At 42.2% G+C, this 16,362-nt stretch overlaps 3 protein-coding genes and 1 pseudogene across 4 annotated transcripts; 2 read left to right on the forward strand and 2 right to left on the reverse strand.

The window, feature by feature from the left end:
- The first annotated feature begins 1,012 nt into the window (after positions 1-1,012).
- LOC115666165 (putative disease resistance RPP13-like protein 1) lies at positions 1,013-5,830 on the forward strand. Of its 2 annotated transcripts, none has more exons than XM_030587942.2 (2): positions 1,013-5,569; positions 5,700-5,830. In XM_030587942.2, exon 1 carries the CDS (start codon positions 1,260-1,262, stop codon positions 5,481-5,483), a length of 4,224 nt encoding a protein of 1,407 aa, XP_030443802.1. In that variant the 5' UTR covers positions 1,013-1,259; the 3' UTR covers positions 5,484-5,569; positions 5,700-5,830. The 2 variants fall into 2 exon arrangements, with proteins under 2 accessions (XP_030443802.1, XP_030443803.1); XM_030587943.2 differs by lacking the exon at positions 5,700-5,830 and having other exon boundaries at positions 1,015-1,298; positions 1,426-5,654.
- Positions 5,722-7,838, forward strand: LOC115684809 (uncharacterized). The gene is made up of 2 exons (XM_030609693.2): positions 5,722-6,099; positions 7,423-7,838. Exons 1-2 carry the CDS (start codon positions 5,722-5,724, stop codon positions 7,534-7,536), a joined length of 492 nt encoding a protein of 163 aa, XP_030465553.2. The 3' UTR covers positions 7,537-7,838.
- A 1,840-nt stretch (positions 7,839-9,678) lies between these two features.
- On the reverse strand, positions 9,679-11,433 carry LOC115684934 (omega-hydroxypalmitate O-feruloyl transferase-like; annotated as a pseudogene).
- Positions 11,434-12,836: 1,403 nt separating this feature from the next.
- Positions 12,837-16,044, reverse strand: LOC115684861 (uncharacterized). Its single transcript, XM_030609794.2, has 2 exons — positions 15,800-16,044; positions 12,837-14,162 (listed from the first exon to the last, which is right to left on the reverse strand). The coding sequence occupies exons 1-2, from the start codon at positions 15,900-15,902 to the stop codon at positions 13,141-13,143; spliced, it is 1,125 nt and encodes a 374-aa protein (XP_030465654.1). The 5' UTR covers positions 15,903-16,044; the 3' UTR covers positions 12,837-13,140.
- Between the last annotated feature and the right edge of the window lie 318 nt (positions 16,045-16,362).

Below are 16,362 nucleotides of genomic sequence, written 5' to 3' on the forward strand. Positions count from 1 at the left end.
AAACCTTTCTATAACCTTTTCATATCCAGTAAGTTCCTGATCCCTGTAAAGATCTTATCCCATACTTTCAACATCTTTCAAAACCTTTTCTAGTTCTTATAGCGTGGAAAATCTTATCGTTCTAGACTACTAAATAGTTTGAGTAACGGGAGAATTTCTACTAAAGAAATTTCCTTACTTCTGCACTTGTATTTCGATACTTACATTCTGTAACCTTTCAATACTGTTGTTGTAATATTTCAATATTGTTTATATACCAGTCATTTCTCTAATTTCCTTCTTGCATTTACATACTACATACCGCACAAACGGCAGGTCGAACCGCCTGTGGAAGGTCTGTACTTTAAATTAAAGCAGTTCTCTACAATTGTTATATGTCCTTACTTCTTCTTACCGTTTTACCCTTTTCATCCTTGCTTAGCAAGACCACCTACATGGTTGGTTTAGAGTTTCTAGCTATTCTTCTTTTAGTTTTATATATTGCTTATGGTCTCTTTATTATTTATAATGCTCGTGCTTTTATTTAATTTTATTTATTTAATAGTTTTCTGTGTAGAAATATGCACTTTTGTACTAGAGTATATTTTTGCTATTGCTAGATCCAGAGACATATCTGAGATTCTATATTTATTTTCACAATATATTAGATATTTTGATCATTTAGAACGACAATTACAGGTTACATACATCCTTGTAGCCCTTATCTTTTTATTACAATTTCCCAGATTCCTTTCTAATAAACGTAAACGTTCAGATAAAGATTAATAACCTTCTATAATTCATTCTTTTCCATTTACAATCCCCAGATCCTTGGACACTTATGGTATCAAAGCCAAGGGGTAGATAAAGATTAATAACCTTCTATATTTCATTCTTTTTCATTTACAATCCCCAGATCCTTAGACACTATATATATGTCTTCAAAATTTAAAAGGAATCCAGTTTGAAGCATTCAACCATCTAGCTGTCAGAGGAGGCATGAGGCATCACAGTTTGACTTGACTTTTGTCTGCATTTAGCAATTTGGGTGAACGAGTCAAAAGTCGGTAGATAGGAAGACTGGAAAGGGCATGGCAAGTGGTGGAGGAGGGTCATTGGAAAGTTGAAAAGCTTGTCTACTTCTAGCCATAATGTTTTTCCTGTTTATCTATGAATGATTTAAAGTCACCTTTCAGCAAAAGTTGGAGATATCAAGAAGTCACCAACTTATCACCCTGCTTTCTCTCGTCTCAGTTCTGCATCTGCAGCCAAAGCAAAACATGGTTTGGTGGGAAGCAGTTCTCTCTCCGGCCCTGCAGGTGGTTTTTGACAAGTTAACGTCTGGAGACATCACAGAGTTTCTTCATCGCGCAAACATCGACGAATTCCTCCTTGAAAAGCTAAAGATTACATATTTTACAAATATTGCTGTACTTGATGATGCAGAGGAAAAGCAGTACGATAATCTGGCCATCGAGACCTGGCTAGACATGCTTAAAGAAACGACTTATGAAGCTGAGGACATATTGGATGTGTTGGCCACAGAAGCATTGAGATGCAAGTTGCAAGCCGGCTCTCAAAACATGGGGAATCAGGTGCGCAAATGGAACTTGGTACCTCCTTTTAGATCATTTGATGACACGATCAAGTCAAAGATAACGGAAATTGTCGATAAATTAGAATTCATTGCAAAACAAAAAGATTTGCTTGGACTAAAAGGTGAAGGTGGGAGGAAGTTTAGAATCATGCGAAGAATGCCAACAACTCCACTACTCGTTGAGTCTCGTGTTTTTGGTAGGGATGATGACAAAGAAGAAATAATTAGGTTACTTTTGGACAGTGACAGTGAAAGGCAAACTAGTGAGTTCTCTGTAGTCCCTCTCTTGGGGATGGGTGGAATTGGTAAGACTCTGCTTGCTCAATTTGTCTTCAATGACAGAAGGGTGGATGAGTTTTTTGATGTGAAAGCATGGGCCTGTGTGTCGGATCAATTTGATATGGTAAGGGTAACAAAGGCGATTCTTGAATCGGCCACTCATAAGTCATGGGAAACCATGAACTTGGAGCTACTGCAGAATAGCTTAGCAAAGGAGCTAAGCAAAAAGAAGTTTTTCGTCGTCTTAGATGATTTATGGGATGACAACTATGAGAATTGGCATGAGCTGATGTTACCTTTCCTTGCTGGTGCTCGTGGAAGTAAAATAATGGTCACAACACGCAATGAAGCTGCTTTGTCATTTATGAATGCCTGCGCGCCTTATCGTCTCAGGGAATTGTCAGACGATGCTTGTTGGTCATTGTTTTCTCGACATGCTTTTCCAAATGCTGACTCAGGAACTCATCATCAGCTGGAAGTTATCGGTAGAGAAATCGTGAAGAAGTGCAGAGGCGTGCCTTTGGCTGCAAAATCTTTGGTAAGCCTTCTTGGCTCTAAGTTAGGGATTGACCACTGGCAAGAGATCTTGAATAGTAATCTCTGGGATTTGCCAACCAGAAGAAATGGCATACTTCCTGCTCTGCAGTTGAGCTATCATCACCTTCCTGCAAATCTAAAGCGATGTTTTGCATATTGTTCATTATTCCCGAAGGACTATAAATATGACAAAGACAAGCTAGTCTTGCTATGGATGGCCGAAGGGTTTGTTCAGCAAGGAGAAGATGATAAAAGAATGGAAGATCTAGGTGGAGATTACTTTAATGATCTATTATCAAGATCATTTTTCCAGGAGTCAACTGCGGATAAATCACGGTACATCATGCATGACCTGATTAATAATTTGGCTCAGCTAGTGTCAAGAAAGATGCGCCTAAGCTTTGAGAGTAGATCAGCGCTCCAAAAGCCAACTGGTTTTTTGGGAAAGGCTCGTCACTTCTCCTATCCTCGTGGTAGATACGACGTGTATAAGAAATTCGAATCATTAATTGAAGTTGAGTGGTTACGGACATTCCTGCCATTGTCTCCATATGAGACCGGATTTTGTTACTTAAGCAATAAGGTGGTCACAGATCTTTTACCTAGGTTGAGATGCCTGAGGGTGCTTTCTTTGAGTGGCTATTGCATCACTGAGCTACCCAACTCGATTGGTGATTTGAAAAATCTCCGTTACCTGAATCTCTCACACACTGCCATTAAATCTCTACCTCAATCTGTGTGTACTCTGTACAACCTACAAACATTGATGTTGAATGATTGTGATTCTCTTGAAGAGTTGCCTACAGATTTAACAGACCTAATTAACTTGCAGTATTTCGACATAAGTAGGAGTATAATACCGCGCATGCCTTCGCATATGAGTAGACTGAGAAATCTTCGCACTTTGCCTGAATTTGTTGTGGGCCCTAAAAGCGGTTCTGACATAGGAGAGTTACGCGATATGGTGCATCTCCATGGAGCACTTACCTTATCAAGGTTGGAGAACGTTGAAGATTTTTGGGATGCAAGGAAGGCCAATTTGACAAATAAGAAGCACCTGACCACTTTGACATTGGAATGGAGCAGCAACTTTGAATTACAAGACGAAATTGTCCAGATAACCGTCCTAGAGATGCTACAACCTCATTCGAAAGTAAAGAAGGTTGACATAAGATGGTATGGAGGCACAAGGTTTTCGTCTTGGTTGGGGGACCCTTCCTTCTCCAAGATGGTGTTTCTCAGCCTCACAGATTGTCGAAGATGCGTGTTCTTACCCCCATTGGCTCAGCTATCCTCGCTGAAACATCTCCACGTCAAGGGACTTTATGCTGTGAAGAGTGTCGGTCTGGAATTTTTTGGGTATGCCTTATCTCGTGGCAAGCCTTTTCCCTCGCTGGAGACTCTTATTTTCAGAGACATGTTGGAGTGGGAGGACTGGTCTTGTTCTCTAGATGATAAAGGAATTGCAGCTTTCCCGAGCCTTCGCGAGCTTTATATCGAGAGATGTCAGAATCTAAGGGGAAAACTACCCGACCATCTTCCTTGCTTGGAGAAACTTGTGATTCATGAATGCAAGCAGTGGGCATCTCCACTCCCAAGGCTTCCTCTGCTCCGTCAACTAGACATTAGAGGATGTGACGCGCTATCACTTGGAACCGCCCTCGATATGAGCTCACTTCTCTCCTTGCAAATTAGTGAGATCTCAAATTTCACTCATTTTAACGCTGGTCTGATGCAACATTTGACACAGCTCAAGCATTTAAATATCACGGGTTGCGCTGATCTTAACTATTTGTGCGGAGATGATGGCGGGTTTCAACAGTTGACTTCTCTTCGGAGAATGGTAATTCGCAATTGTCCACAATTGATTGCTTTGACCAAGAAAGAGCAACATCTTCCGAAGGACATTGAGTATTTGGAGTTCGAGCGTTGTCATAGTCTGCAGACACTACCAACCGCGCTTCACAGTCTCACATCTCTTCAAGAGTTGACGATCAAGGACTGCCCTGCAATTATATCATTCACCGAGACAAATGTTCCGTCCATGCTAAGGGGACTGGCAATTCGCGGATGCAATCTGGAGTCCCTACCTAAAGGGATAATTTGTAACAGGCATACATCGCTCGAGTATCTGTACATAAGCGGATGCTATTCCCTCACCTCCTTTCCGAGTGCAAGTGAACTCATTCCCACCTCTTTCCGGCAGTTGTCTATTGACCTTTGTCCGGATTTGGAGTCGCTTCCTGATGGAATAATGCTACGGGACAACGTGTTTCTCAAGGTCTTGGAGATCTTCGACTGCTCCTCTCTTATATCCTTCCCGAGTGGCCAATTACCGCTCACACTGAAGACGCTGACCGTCTGTAGTTGTTCGAATCTGGAGTCAATAGCCGACATCCTAAGTCAAGATGGCGAAAGGGTTCTCGAATCTTTTCGTGTCAGCAACTGCACTAGTCTCAAGTCCTTACCCAATGGCCTGCACAAACTCGCTTTTCTTGATTATCTGGAAATCGAACAGTGTCCGAGTCTGACATCCTTCCCTGAAGGAGGACTTCCCATGGCCAATCTCAAAAGGTTCCATGTCATGAGCTGCGAGAACCTCAGGGCATTGCCCGAGCAAATGCAGAATCTGACTGCTCTTCAGGAACTATGCATTTCAGACTGTCCAGGAATCGAGTCCTTCCCAGAAGGCGGTTTGCCCATCAACCTAGTATCCCTAGAGATCAAAGATTGCAAGAGCATTAGCCCCCTGACCGACTGGGGCTTGCATAGACTGAACTCGCTCGACAAATTATCAGTAACTGGTGGATGCTCGACTCCTTCGACTTTCCCCGAGTGGATGCTTCCTCCCACTCTCACCAGCCTTCACCTGGGAAGGCTCCCGAACCTCGAGTTTCGAACTAACTGGTTGCAGAACCTGACATCCCTGGAAGATCTTAGGCTTAAAGATTGTCGGAAGCTCCACTCTTTGCCTGTCGAGGGGCTTCCCGCCACTCTCTCTCGCCTGGAGGTCAGCGGTTGCCCCCTGATCGAGCAACAATGCGAAAGAGAATGGACAAAGATCGACCACATCCCGTGCATACTAATGTAGACTCCGCCGCGAAAAACTGATGCCAGCATAAACAATGAAGCTCCACGGTTTTTGCACTCCCGAAGCAATCATACGAGCGAACTGAGGTGTTGATTCAGCCCATCTCTTTTTCTTGTTCAAGAAGGGCACTGTGTATTTTGGGTAGTTGCTAGTCAGTCAGTCAGTACCGGAAGTGGTAAGCTAAATGTCTTGCTTTTGCTTGCGGCCTTTACACAGATCATGTGGAACGGCGTCGGGCATGGTCAGGGTCAGTTTGGTAAAATGCCATCGCGGCGCGCGCGCTGTGAAAAACGAAGAAAGGCGAAGGGATAAGGCGACACGCCATGGCGAGTCTCCTCCCCTGCTTCAACTGCCGCTCCCCCTCCCGCCCCCTCCCCGCCGCACGCGCGCGGGTCTCGCCGCCGGTCGGGCTCCCGGCGGGGCGGCACCCCGCCGCCGCCTCGGCGGCTTCGTCGGCGGCGGCGGCGGCGGCAGGGGCGTACGGCTGGTGGCCCGCGCCGGCCCGAGCGCGAGCAGCTACGTGTTCGCTTTCGTGTTCCCGCTCTCCCTCCTCGTCGTCACCGTCTTCGCCTCCATAAAGATCGCCGATAAGCTCGACAGGGACTTCCTCGAGGAGGTTAGATATCTCCATCTTCTTCCTCGATTCTTAACCTCGTTTTTCTCCGGATTTCCTGCTGTTCTTTTTTCCCGGTTTTGTGGAGGGGTGATGACATTCGATACAGCATCAAAGGCGATGCTTGTTCTTCGCTCGATTGTTGAAGTACTTGTGTACAGTATGAGAGAATCAGTGTGTTAAAAATGGTAAATTTTGTTAATTGGCTTAACAAGTGACCTCGAGGAGCATCATTCTCTAAGCTTAATTATTTGAAGCCCGCTTTGGAGTTCGATTTCCAAGGTATGAAATCCGCTTTCTGAAATCGCGAATCCTGTGAGTAAAATCTTGGCCTTTCGGGGTGCGGTGTCCCTTGAAGCTTGTTGTGTTTTAACTAGTGTAAGACTGCAGTTTGCACAAATACATGTATGTAACTTTCAGATTTTCTCTAATATTTGAGAGCTGGTAGGATGCTGATGGATGACATCCATTTCTTGTAGAGAATTGGAAACAGAAGATTTTCTCTTCTTGCAGTGTAAAATTCAATGGGCAATTCGAGTTTGCTAGGGAATGGCGCAACTCTTGTTTCTTATCTTTTAGCTTTAGCTGATTAGTTGACGGCTTTGCGCCGCTTGCCACGAGGATGCAATGTTACCTGCATGACAAAACTCCTCACTCTTCTTTGTTTGGCAGATATTCTAGTCATTCATAGCTAAGTCTGCTGTATTCTAAGAGCACGAGTATTGCTATCACCTTGATTTGCATGTCGAAGGACAGTAAGTTGCCAGCTAAGAAAAGGACCGATAAGGATACACTGTAGTTTGTGAAATGAGCGACATAGTCTGCTTTCCTTTTCTCTGTTGTGAGTTTGTGACCTCAAGATAGAGAAGTTCTTCTTTGCAGACAGGGTTGCGTACGAACACCGTGCTATTTTCTCATCTGTGCTCTCGTTACTGTTTGGATGTTTGTCTGCTTGCTTCTGTATGGTAATAGCAATAGGAATCATACCTCTCTCAGATTTTTGGAGAAGCCTCAGATGAAATTTTTGCCTTTACAATTTTAATGCCAGATAAAGTCTGCGACCACTTCTTTCTTCCATGTTTTTAGATGGTTCTTTTTCCTTGTACTGGGTATTTTTTGCATTTGCCTTCATGCGAATGCACGCTTGCATTACGTAGAAATGTGGGTTTTCATATCTTTGATGGTTGGAGACCAGCATGCTGATTTGATCTGCCACTTGGAACAAACCATTCAAAGAACTTGTTGTTTAGATAGTCTGTCGATGTTTCTACCTGTTTGTGAAGAGGGTCACCCTAGCGTAACAGATTTTACATTTCTCTAATCCAGCTTGCAATTAATCAAGCAATAAAGGATGCGGATGAAGGTGATGATGCTGAGGTCTCTTTAGAAGAGAAACCTGTTCTTTCCCGCACTCGCAACCGGCCAAAACGAGAAGCGTAGGCTGCAGCAGCCTTGTGTGTAGTTTTGACTTTAGTTGAGAGACCAACACACCATTGGGAAGACCAATCTGAAGAGAGCAGTGGCATGCTTGTAGTTTCATGTGATTCATCTTGGCTTTGAATGTGTGTAATTTGGGTTCGATAGAATGCACAGGCTTGGTATATTTCTTGAGGATAATGTGATGGGATTTGAAATGACTTATTAGGAAAAAGATAAATCAGATCACTGCAATCCGAATGTAATTGATTGAACTGCAACTTTAGTATATATGGGTTAAATATGGGCTTATAACCCATTTTGCAGGTGGTGCCAGTTTTTAAAGAGTTTTAGCAGTTTTAGTGGAGGCAATCTTTGTTTTAGGCACTTCTTGCATCTTAGTTCCTCTCTATGAACACCATTTTAATATATCAACATAGGAATGGCCGTCATTTCTTATATACATAATTCTGATTCGGCCGTAACATGGATTCATTTCGAAAATTGGTGTTCTCACATGATTCGATGCCGATGAACTGAATTTTTTTTCTTGGTACATGACATATGTGGAACATTTCTCTTTAGTTGGGCAAAGTTTCGAATTAAAAATCCCAACCTATTTCCTGGATGGGAGAGAGCATTTTCAATCAAACCTAGAACGAGACTGTCAGGGACTAGTACATCGGAAAACAATAGTGAGGAAGTTTTACAAACCTGAGCCACAACAAGAGGCATCTCAAGTACGCTGTTCGCACCGGGAATGTCATAGACCAGCTTCCCGAGTCTCTCTGGATCGGGCCTTGTCATGTCCCCAAGCTCTTGCAACACGCGATTCACTTCGGCCCTGACAAAAACTGTATCTTCTCCATTGCAATGTACCATAAGCCTTCTTTCAGAGCTAATTGCAAGCTGACCTGCAAGAGGGTAGTAATGCCCAAGAACCTTTGGCAATGCGGTCTTGATCGCTTCACCAGCCAGTTCATCACGTTCTGGTTCAACTTGAAGTAATAGACAGTTCGGACTATGGAAGCAAGGACGATGTCTCGGCTTCGTAAGGAAGTATTGTCCTTTCATAGTTACTTCTGCAGGAGAAATCGGTGATTGCTCACCTTGCTTCATACCCAGTTGATTGGAAGAGCAGTTCTCCATCAAAAAAAAGTTCTTCAAGGCTTCAACTTTATCCAGAACCTGATGCACAACTTCAATAAACAAGATCAATGGTCTATGCACAGGAATATGTGTACCGTGCTACTTTCTCAGTCTACGCACTTGTTATACATATTTTCCTTCATCCAGAAGAGCACTTACATTACGAGAATTGTGGATTTTTCCGTATCTGTGATGGTCAGAGACTGGCATGTGTGGATTTGGTCTGTCAATTGGAACAAACCATACAGAAAACTTGCACATTAGATAGTCTGATGGATGTCTCTAACTGTGTTTGTCAAAGGGACTCACCTTTGCATAACGGAATTTATGTTACGACTAATCAAGCAATGAAGGACAAGGATGAAGGCGACACGCTGAGGTCTCTTTAGAAGAGAAGCCTGTTATTTCCCACACTCACGGCGGTCTGGAACAAGAAGTGTAAACTGCAGCTAATTTTGACTGTACTTGAGAGATTGAAACACACCATGGCGAAAACCAATTTTAAGAGAGCTGTAGCGTGCTTATAGTTTCATGTGATTCTATCTTGGCTCTGAATGTTTGCAGCATGGATTCTATAGTTTCATTTGTCTGTATTCATGTTTGATAGGATGCGCGAAAGAAAAGAATTTGCGATATTCCTTAAAGATAATATGACACGATGCAAATGACTTCTCAGTAAAGAGGTCAATTAAATCACTGCAAACCAAATGTAATCGATTAGTCTGCAATGGGAACGACCTGAATGTCAACTTCACCAGTCATCATTGTTCCACATTGCAGTGTTGCTCATCCACCAAATTGATCTTTCACACACATTAGACTAGTTCATGAGATGGGTTAATTGCTAATAAATCACTAAACATCACCTTTATTTATTGATCCTTATGCACCCTACAAAAGGAATACCAAAGGATTTACTTTGCAAATGTCTCAAAGCAGATCCATAAGAAATCACATCAAAAATTTAAGATCGAATGCAGAAAATAACAGCATCAAGTGAAAGGGTCTTAGCCTTTCCTATATCTGCATCATCTCCTCCTGGAAAATCTTCATAGCAGCGGCAGGCAAACCTAGAACTACACTGATGCCTTTCGGATCCTTCCCATGAGGAAGGAACAACATAACTTCTTTCTCAGGCAAGTTCACGGGCCCCGAAATAAGCGGTTCTCCCCAGCCAAAATCTATCTTATGAAATGACAACCTTGACCAGGTACTAATCAAGACGGTGCATGCAAGGAAGGTCGCGATCGTTTTGTTTCAAAGTAATCAATGGTCGACCTGACATAACTCTCAGTGATCATCTTGATTGCATCTTGAATTAGCCCCACAGTGAACGATAGTGGCTTCTCCACAATTTCACCTGCCCGGCGGATCAAATGTGCTAACATTATTCCATTTCCAAAATACCCTTTCGGAAGTGGGGGATCAAATTTGGCACGCATGTCGACAGCGAATAGCAGCTTGGTTTGTCGGTCAGGCAGCATACTGAGTGCTTTGGTTCTAGCAATCCATAAAAATGCAGAGAGTTTCGGAAGTGGTGCATTTCTTCAATAGTCCATCTCCCATTGCCTAGGCCTTTAATTTCTCGATCTTGTCAGCATCGAAGCAGAAGGAATTATACAGCAGCTCATTATTCGGAGTTAGACCTGTCTTCGATTTCAGCGAGTTCCTGGTGTGGGTATTCAACCTTTGGCGGGTTCCTGGATTTGAGAATGGTTCTGCCCAGGAATGGTGGGATCGATAGAGGCAAGCCCCTCGCTGTTTCAGCCCATGAATTGACGAATTCCATTGCCACAATCCCATCAAACATGCAATGGTTCATGCACAGCCCCAGAGTGAATCCTCCGCATTTGAACTTTGTCACCTGTTGGATATGAAAATCAGAACTCGAAGTTTTCGTGAATTACCTTCAAAATCCAATCCTATCTGGAGTATATGAGTCTTGTTTAAGAGATGATGCATACACAAATGCACATGCTCTCCTGCAGATAAGGGAAACAGCTGAATGTCTAACACTTAATGGCAGAGTGAACATTCTTGGAGGGATCTTTGTATCAAGTCGAGTCTGGGTACCTCGTCTCAATCATATCCTAGCCATGATACAGTAATACTCCGCGACAAGATGCGCATAGTTGCACTACAAGACTCAAAACTAGCAAATGCTTGGACAAGAACATTTTCAATAAAACACAGACTGACATTGTAGGGACAGGTATCAGAAAACAATAGTGAGGAAAGTTTCACAAACTTGAGCCACAACAAGAGGCATCTCAAGTATGCTGTTTGCACCAGGAATGCCATAGACCAACTTCCCAAGTCTCTCAGGATCGGGCTTTGTCATGTCCCCAAGCTCACTCAGCGTGCAATTTGCTTCGGCCACAACAAAGACTGCACCTTCTCCTTTGCAATCCACCATCAGCCTCCCTTCAGAGCTGATGGTGAGCCTCCCTGCAAGAGGGTAGTAATGCACAAGAACCTTTGCCAATGCATTCTTGATCACCTCACCAGCCTGTTCGTTCCTTTTTCCATTTGACTTGAAGCAATAGATGGTTCGGACTACTGAAATGAGGACAATGTCCCAGTTTGTGAGGAAGTACAGTCCTCTCTTTGTTTCTTCTGCAGGAGAAATGAGTATTGGCTCACCTTGCTTTATACCAAGTTGAAGCACTTGGCCACTGGAGTAATAATTCTCCATCAAAGAAGAATGTTTAGGCTAATTTCAGAAACTAAGGCACAAGCTCAATAAACAAGATGGGATCATATATAGTTTAGAACTTGGCATTGTTCATCTTGACGTAAAAAGAATGTGATTTGAATGAATTATGGGTATGAATGCGTAGAACAATGCTAAGAAAAAGTCTGACCATGTGAAAGGTTCGAGACAGATCCATAAGAACTTCTTTTATGTTTTTTTCCCTTTTTCCGAAAAAAAAAGAGGCACCCAAGATTAGTGTTCCTTTTACGCTACCTCACTTCACCGCAAGAGGTTGATATATCTGGACAATGGATCAATAATTTGTTGGATTAGCAACGTAATTTCATGCATTTGTGATATTAAATTGGGCAATCCAAATGTGATATACATGAAAAAGGAGATGAATGATTTCTTTCGTGAAGCCATCTTGACATTGATTTTCTTCCACTGTTATCTTATTTTACTCTAATTGCTTCTTTCATGAATATAATTCCTTGCTATGATTCCTTGGAGTTGAAAACTCTTGTTTCGGGCACGGCATGAAGGATTCTGAATGACTGGGAAAACCTGTTATTTCTTTCCTCATAACATGTCCATCTTGACATTGGTTTTCTTCCAGTGTTATCTTATTTTATTATAATTACTTCTTTCATGAATATAATTCCTTGCTATGATTCCATGGAGTTGAAGAACTCTTGTTTCAGGCACGGCATGATAGATTCTGAATGACTGGGAAAACCTGATATTCAAACTTTCTATGCAAATTTTCAAACTACTTTCTCTGTTTTCTTCAGGTCATGTGGTTGGAGTTGGTCATGACAAATGAGATATCTCTAGGAGTTTTGCAGAGGCAGTCCATTTTGAGAGGCTATCTCATGAACCCAACAACAGTTTTATGATGGTATCAAAGCCTATCCATGTTTATAGAACTAACGATGTGTTCTATAATTAAATTTCATAAATTGGGTGCTTTTTTCCAGGAAATATGTAAACCTTGATTGGCTCGCCACATCGCGGTCCCTTGACATGGTGAAATTGCCCCCATTGAATCCAGCTTTGATTCATTCGGGCCGCCCATACCGAATTCACTCACCGATGCATTCTGACCTCATTTACTTTTTACTCCAGCATGATGTGAATCCTCGAATTTAAATATCTTCCTATTTTAATCTAATAAGCAACAATAGATGTGAATGAACCCGGATCTTAGATCTATATGTTTATTTTTCTAATGTCGATAATGCTCTTTTTTTTTATTTTTTCAAGTTGTTGGATTGACTACTAACCAAGGCGGCAAATGAACAAGTTGCTCGACTCCTCCAAATTTGAAGATCTCTTGTTCCCACATCAAAATGCTAGTGAGTAATAGTAGCCACATCAAAATCCTGGCTTTCATTGATGGACAAAGCCAGTAAGCATATATGTTCAGGCACTTAGTACATACCAAGATTAATAGGGCAAAACCAAAGAACATTGTCAGTGATGGAAATGATTCTCCTGCTTATATATCTTTACTTCTGTTGAAACAACAACAGTTCGAAGCACTGTATACAGAAACTTTTCTGTTGCAACAAGCAACTTTCTACTACTAAAACATGGATAAAACCATCAGTCCTTGAAGAGCCCATCAAAATTGGACGTGCAATTCACAGTTCCAAAAAAAAAAAACGAATGAATATAATTCCTGATTGCACAAATCTCTAACTTGGGACTCTCTATACAAACAACTTCATGAAACCAAAGATTCCAAAAAGCAGTAACCCACACCAAAAAACGGCTATAGATTACTGAAGTGCGAAACTGACCCTCTTGTTATCTCTATCGCTGCTCCAATATTGATTAGCTTGTTTATTGTCCCCCTGGAACCCAGGGCTCCTGTACCTTGACGTGTGCTGATGAGAACTTCCCCTCTTGCGTGAGCCCTCTCCATCTCTAGGAACCCAGGTCCTTCTGCTCCTTTTCCGTTCATCCTTGTGCTCGTCCCAGTTTTTCCAACCCCTTGAAGTGGTGCGCACATTCTCTCTCCATCTTCCATCTTTTGAAGCTCTATCTTCTCTACTATGGCCATAGTCCATAGCATCAGGATTGGAACCAAACTTCCTTGACTTTGCAGCATTCCAGTCTGCAGAGTTAAGGGCAGTTTTGGCCCATTTCTCATCGTTCTCAGAATTCCCACTGTTCAGCTGATTAGAATTGCCTCCCCACTGGTTCCAACCTGATAAGTTGACCCCGTCGGCCCACACATTTTCTTTCCTCACCCTATTGCCCTGAGAGTAGCTTTGTTCCCATGGATTGTCATCACTATGCAGATGTCCTGGTTCACAAATTTCATTATCCCATGAGTTTGTGCTCCATGCTGAATTCTTCACATCCTCGCCATGATGTAAATTGTTTATTTCCCAAGGATTTTCGATGTTTTTTGGATTAACATCACATCTATCAGATGGTGAGCCAACTAGGTTCCCGATCCTTTTCTTTTTACTCGCCATCTCTTCGTCTTCTTCAACATCGTCCGGATTAAAATACTGCTTATCAAGGTCCTTGATAAGTTCTGGGTCAATGGCCTGATTCCAATTTATCTCGTCCATATAAATATCTGGATCAGGCGGAGAGATATCACAAGGGAGACCATTGATCTCTGCCCAAAACCGTTTCTTGGCATTTTGGAATGCCTCTTCAGCAGCGGAATCATCCCAGTGGAAGATATTGTCATGGTAGTTCAGAAGCATCTTCGAATAAACAATCTTCCCCCATGAAATTGTTCCGACCAGTCTACAGAATCTCCTCTCCCATGAAGGCACGTTATCTTGCCAAACAGCATTAAAAAATTAAACCAATTGGTGAGAAGCCATAACATTAAAATATTAAACCAATTGGTAAGAAGCCATAAAAGCTATGAAGAATCAGATTCTAGAGGATTGCTAACAAGCAATCTTCTAAAAACAGAACCCAAGAAAATAAAAGAGATGGCTATAGAATATTGTTTCAGTTGTTTGGAAATATATTACAAAGCATACTGCAGGACTTTTGGAACGTAAAAAGCGTTTCCAATCAATCTACCAAGTACAGCATGCTGCTGTTATATGATTGCAGGGCATTTCTGCAATACCGAGTGCACATAAGAATTCACTATTAGAATCCAATCTAAAAGAGACACTTCAATTAACTTCTACTCCAAAAACTATCTGCTAGCTTTCTTCCTTTTTCTTTAACAATGTACATAACCACGAAAATCCTCTATCAAGATCAAAGAACATAGTTAATTGAGGCAAGGGGGATAAGTAGTACTAAAAAATCAAACAGCCATTTTATATTTCTTTACTAATCAGAGAACCTGCACCAACTCGCTTTTGTGAGTCTCAAACACGAGAAAAGAAAGACTTTCCCTCACCACAATACACTACTCAATCGCATGCATATGAGGAATTCAACTGTAAGAAATAGAGACAATATGATCAACAATTCCGAACTGCGCTACAGGAAGTTTATTCACAAATGCCAGACAGGAGTAACTCAAAACAGTGAGATTTAGCCATCATGATTGTCCATATGGTAGATAGATCAAGCCTATTAAGTAAAACCAGCAATGTCCACTGGCTGTAGAAACCACTGGAGAGGAGACGAGAGTGCACAGGTGTTTCTCTTGCCACACGCATTCTCTATAAGCAGCACTATCTTTGGACAGACAAATAACTTGCACTCGCAAAAACTTGAACAAGTTGAACTTCAGGATCACACCATAGCTAAAACTAACATCACAAAAGAGCCTTTTGAAACCTCAGTTCTCGAGACACAATCACGAGGAAAATGAATTGGCGCAATCTATCGAGAGGAATGTATGCATAACATAATCAAACCCCAATGCCTGTCTCATTCCACCACCCAAAATTACAACACTTTCCTTTGCCAAAACTATGAAGTGGGAGCACATATAGCTACATATACATAAAGACGGCAACCATAAAGAATTTTAGTTGACAAAGCAATTTTTCACAACATTGAAAACACTAAATTCATTTTCGTTGGCAATGCAACTGAACAACACCAGCTCCACAAGCAAAATGACCCACATTTCGGAATAAGAACCGAAACCACCACCATACACAAAGGAGTCACCTAAATCTGATCATGAACAGTTAACAAGTTCCTCAAATGAAGAATTCCTCGCACAGATAAGCAACAAGAGCCTCAATTCTCTCCTAGCATAATCAGTAAAAACATTAGGAATTGAAAGACAGAGAAGTTGGGTCAATCCAAAAATCGAGAGAAAAGAAATCTTGCCCCACACAGAGATCATGATCGAAGAGCAACCCAGTAATGTTAAGCTAGTTTCTTACCCTCCTTTCCAAGAAGACATCCAAAGGCGATTCAGACGACGCAACCAACACACACCCAAGAGGGAAAAAGAACAAAAGGATTCTTGCGTTCTCTTCCGCAATGTACCTGGAGTGGATTGGTCGTGGTAGGAACGGTGAGCGCCTTCTCGGTAAAGATAACGATAGGGGTGGTATTTCCTCCTAGGAGGGCGGTTTCTCCAACTGCCCATCGGACCCAGAAACTAAAGACGACCTCAAAGTTCACTGTTGCATAGAGAGAGCACCCTTCACTCCGGGTATCTGTCTCAGATAGAGAGAGAGAGAGAGAGAGAGAGGTTTGGTGTCGATCAGAAGCAAGGTCAAACGTGGTTACGTGGGCATGTGTAGCGTCAGTACTCGGAGTTGTTGGGGGGTTTTCCAAGCCTACGGCTTACAGAGCTAGTGGGCCTTAAAGGCGCTCCCTTTTCGCAGCTTCTTCCAGAGGTTAAAACGAAGACCCCTCTGGATGGAGAAGGTTCTTGCCGGATCGAAAGGATTAACCATTTCAGCTTTTCCTTTACTCATCTTTGTCTCAAAATACTCGAAAACGGTCATCTCAATGTCGCACGAGAAGAGATCGAACGTGAGATATCCTTATAATTAACTTTAGTTTGTCCAATCTTTAAATAACGTTCCTAATTTTCCTTTTTC

This window comes from Syzygium oleosum, unplaced genomic scaffold (genome assembly GCF_021117445.2).
Source record: "Syzygium oleosum isolate NSW1041296 unplaced genomic scaffold, Sole_v2.1 Sole_v2.02, whole genome shotgun sequence".
Lineage (NCBI taxonomy): Eukaryota > Viridiplantae > Streptophyta > Magnoliopsida > Myrtales > Myrtaceae > Syzygium > Syzygium oleosum.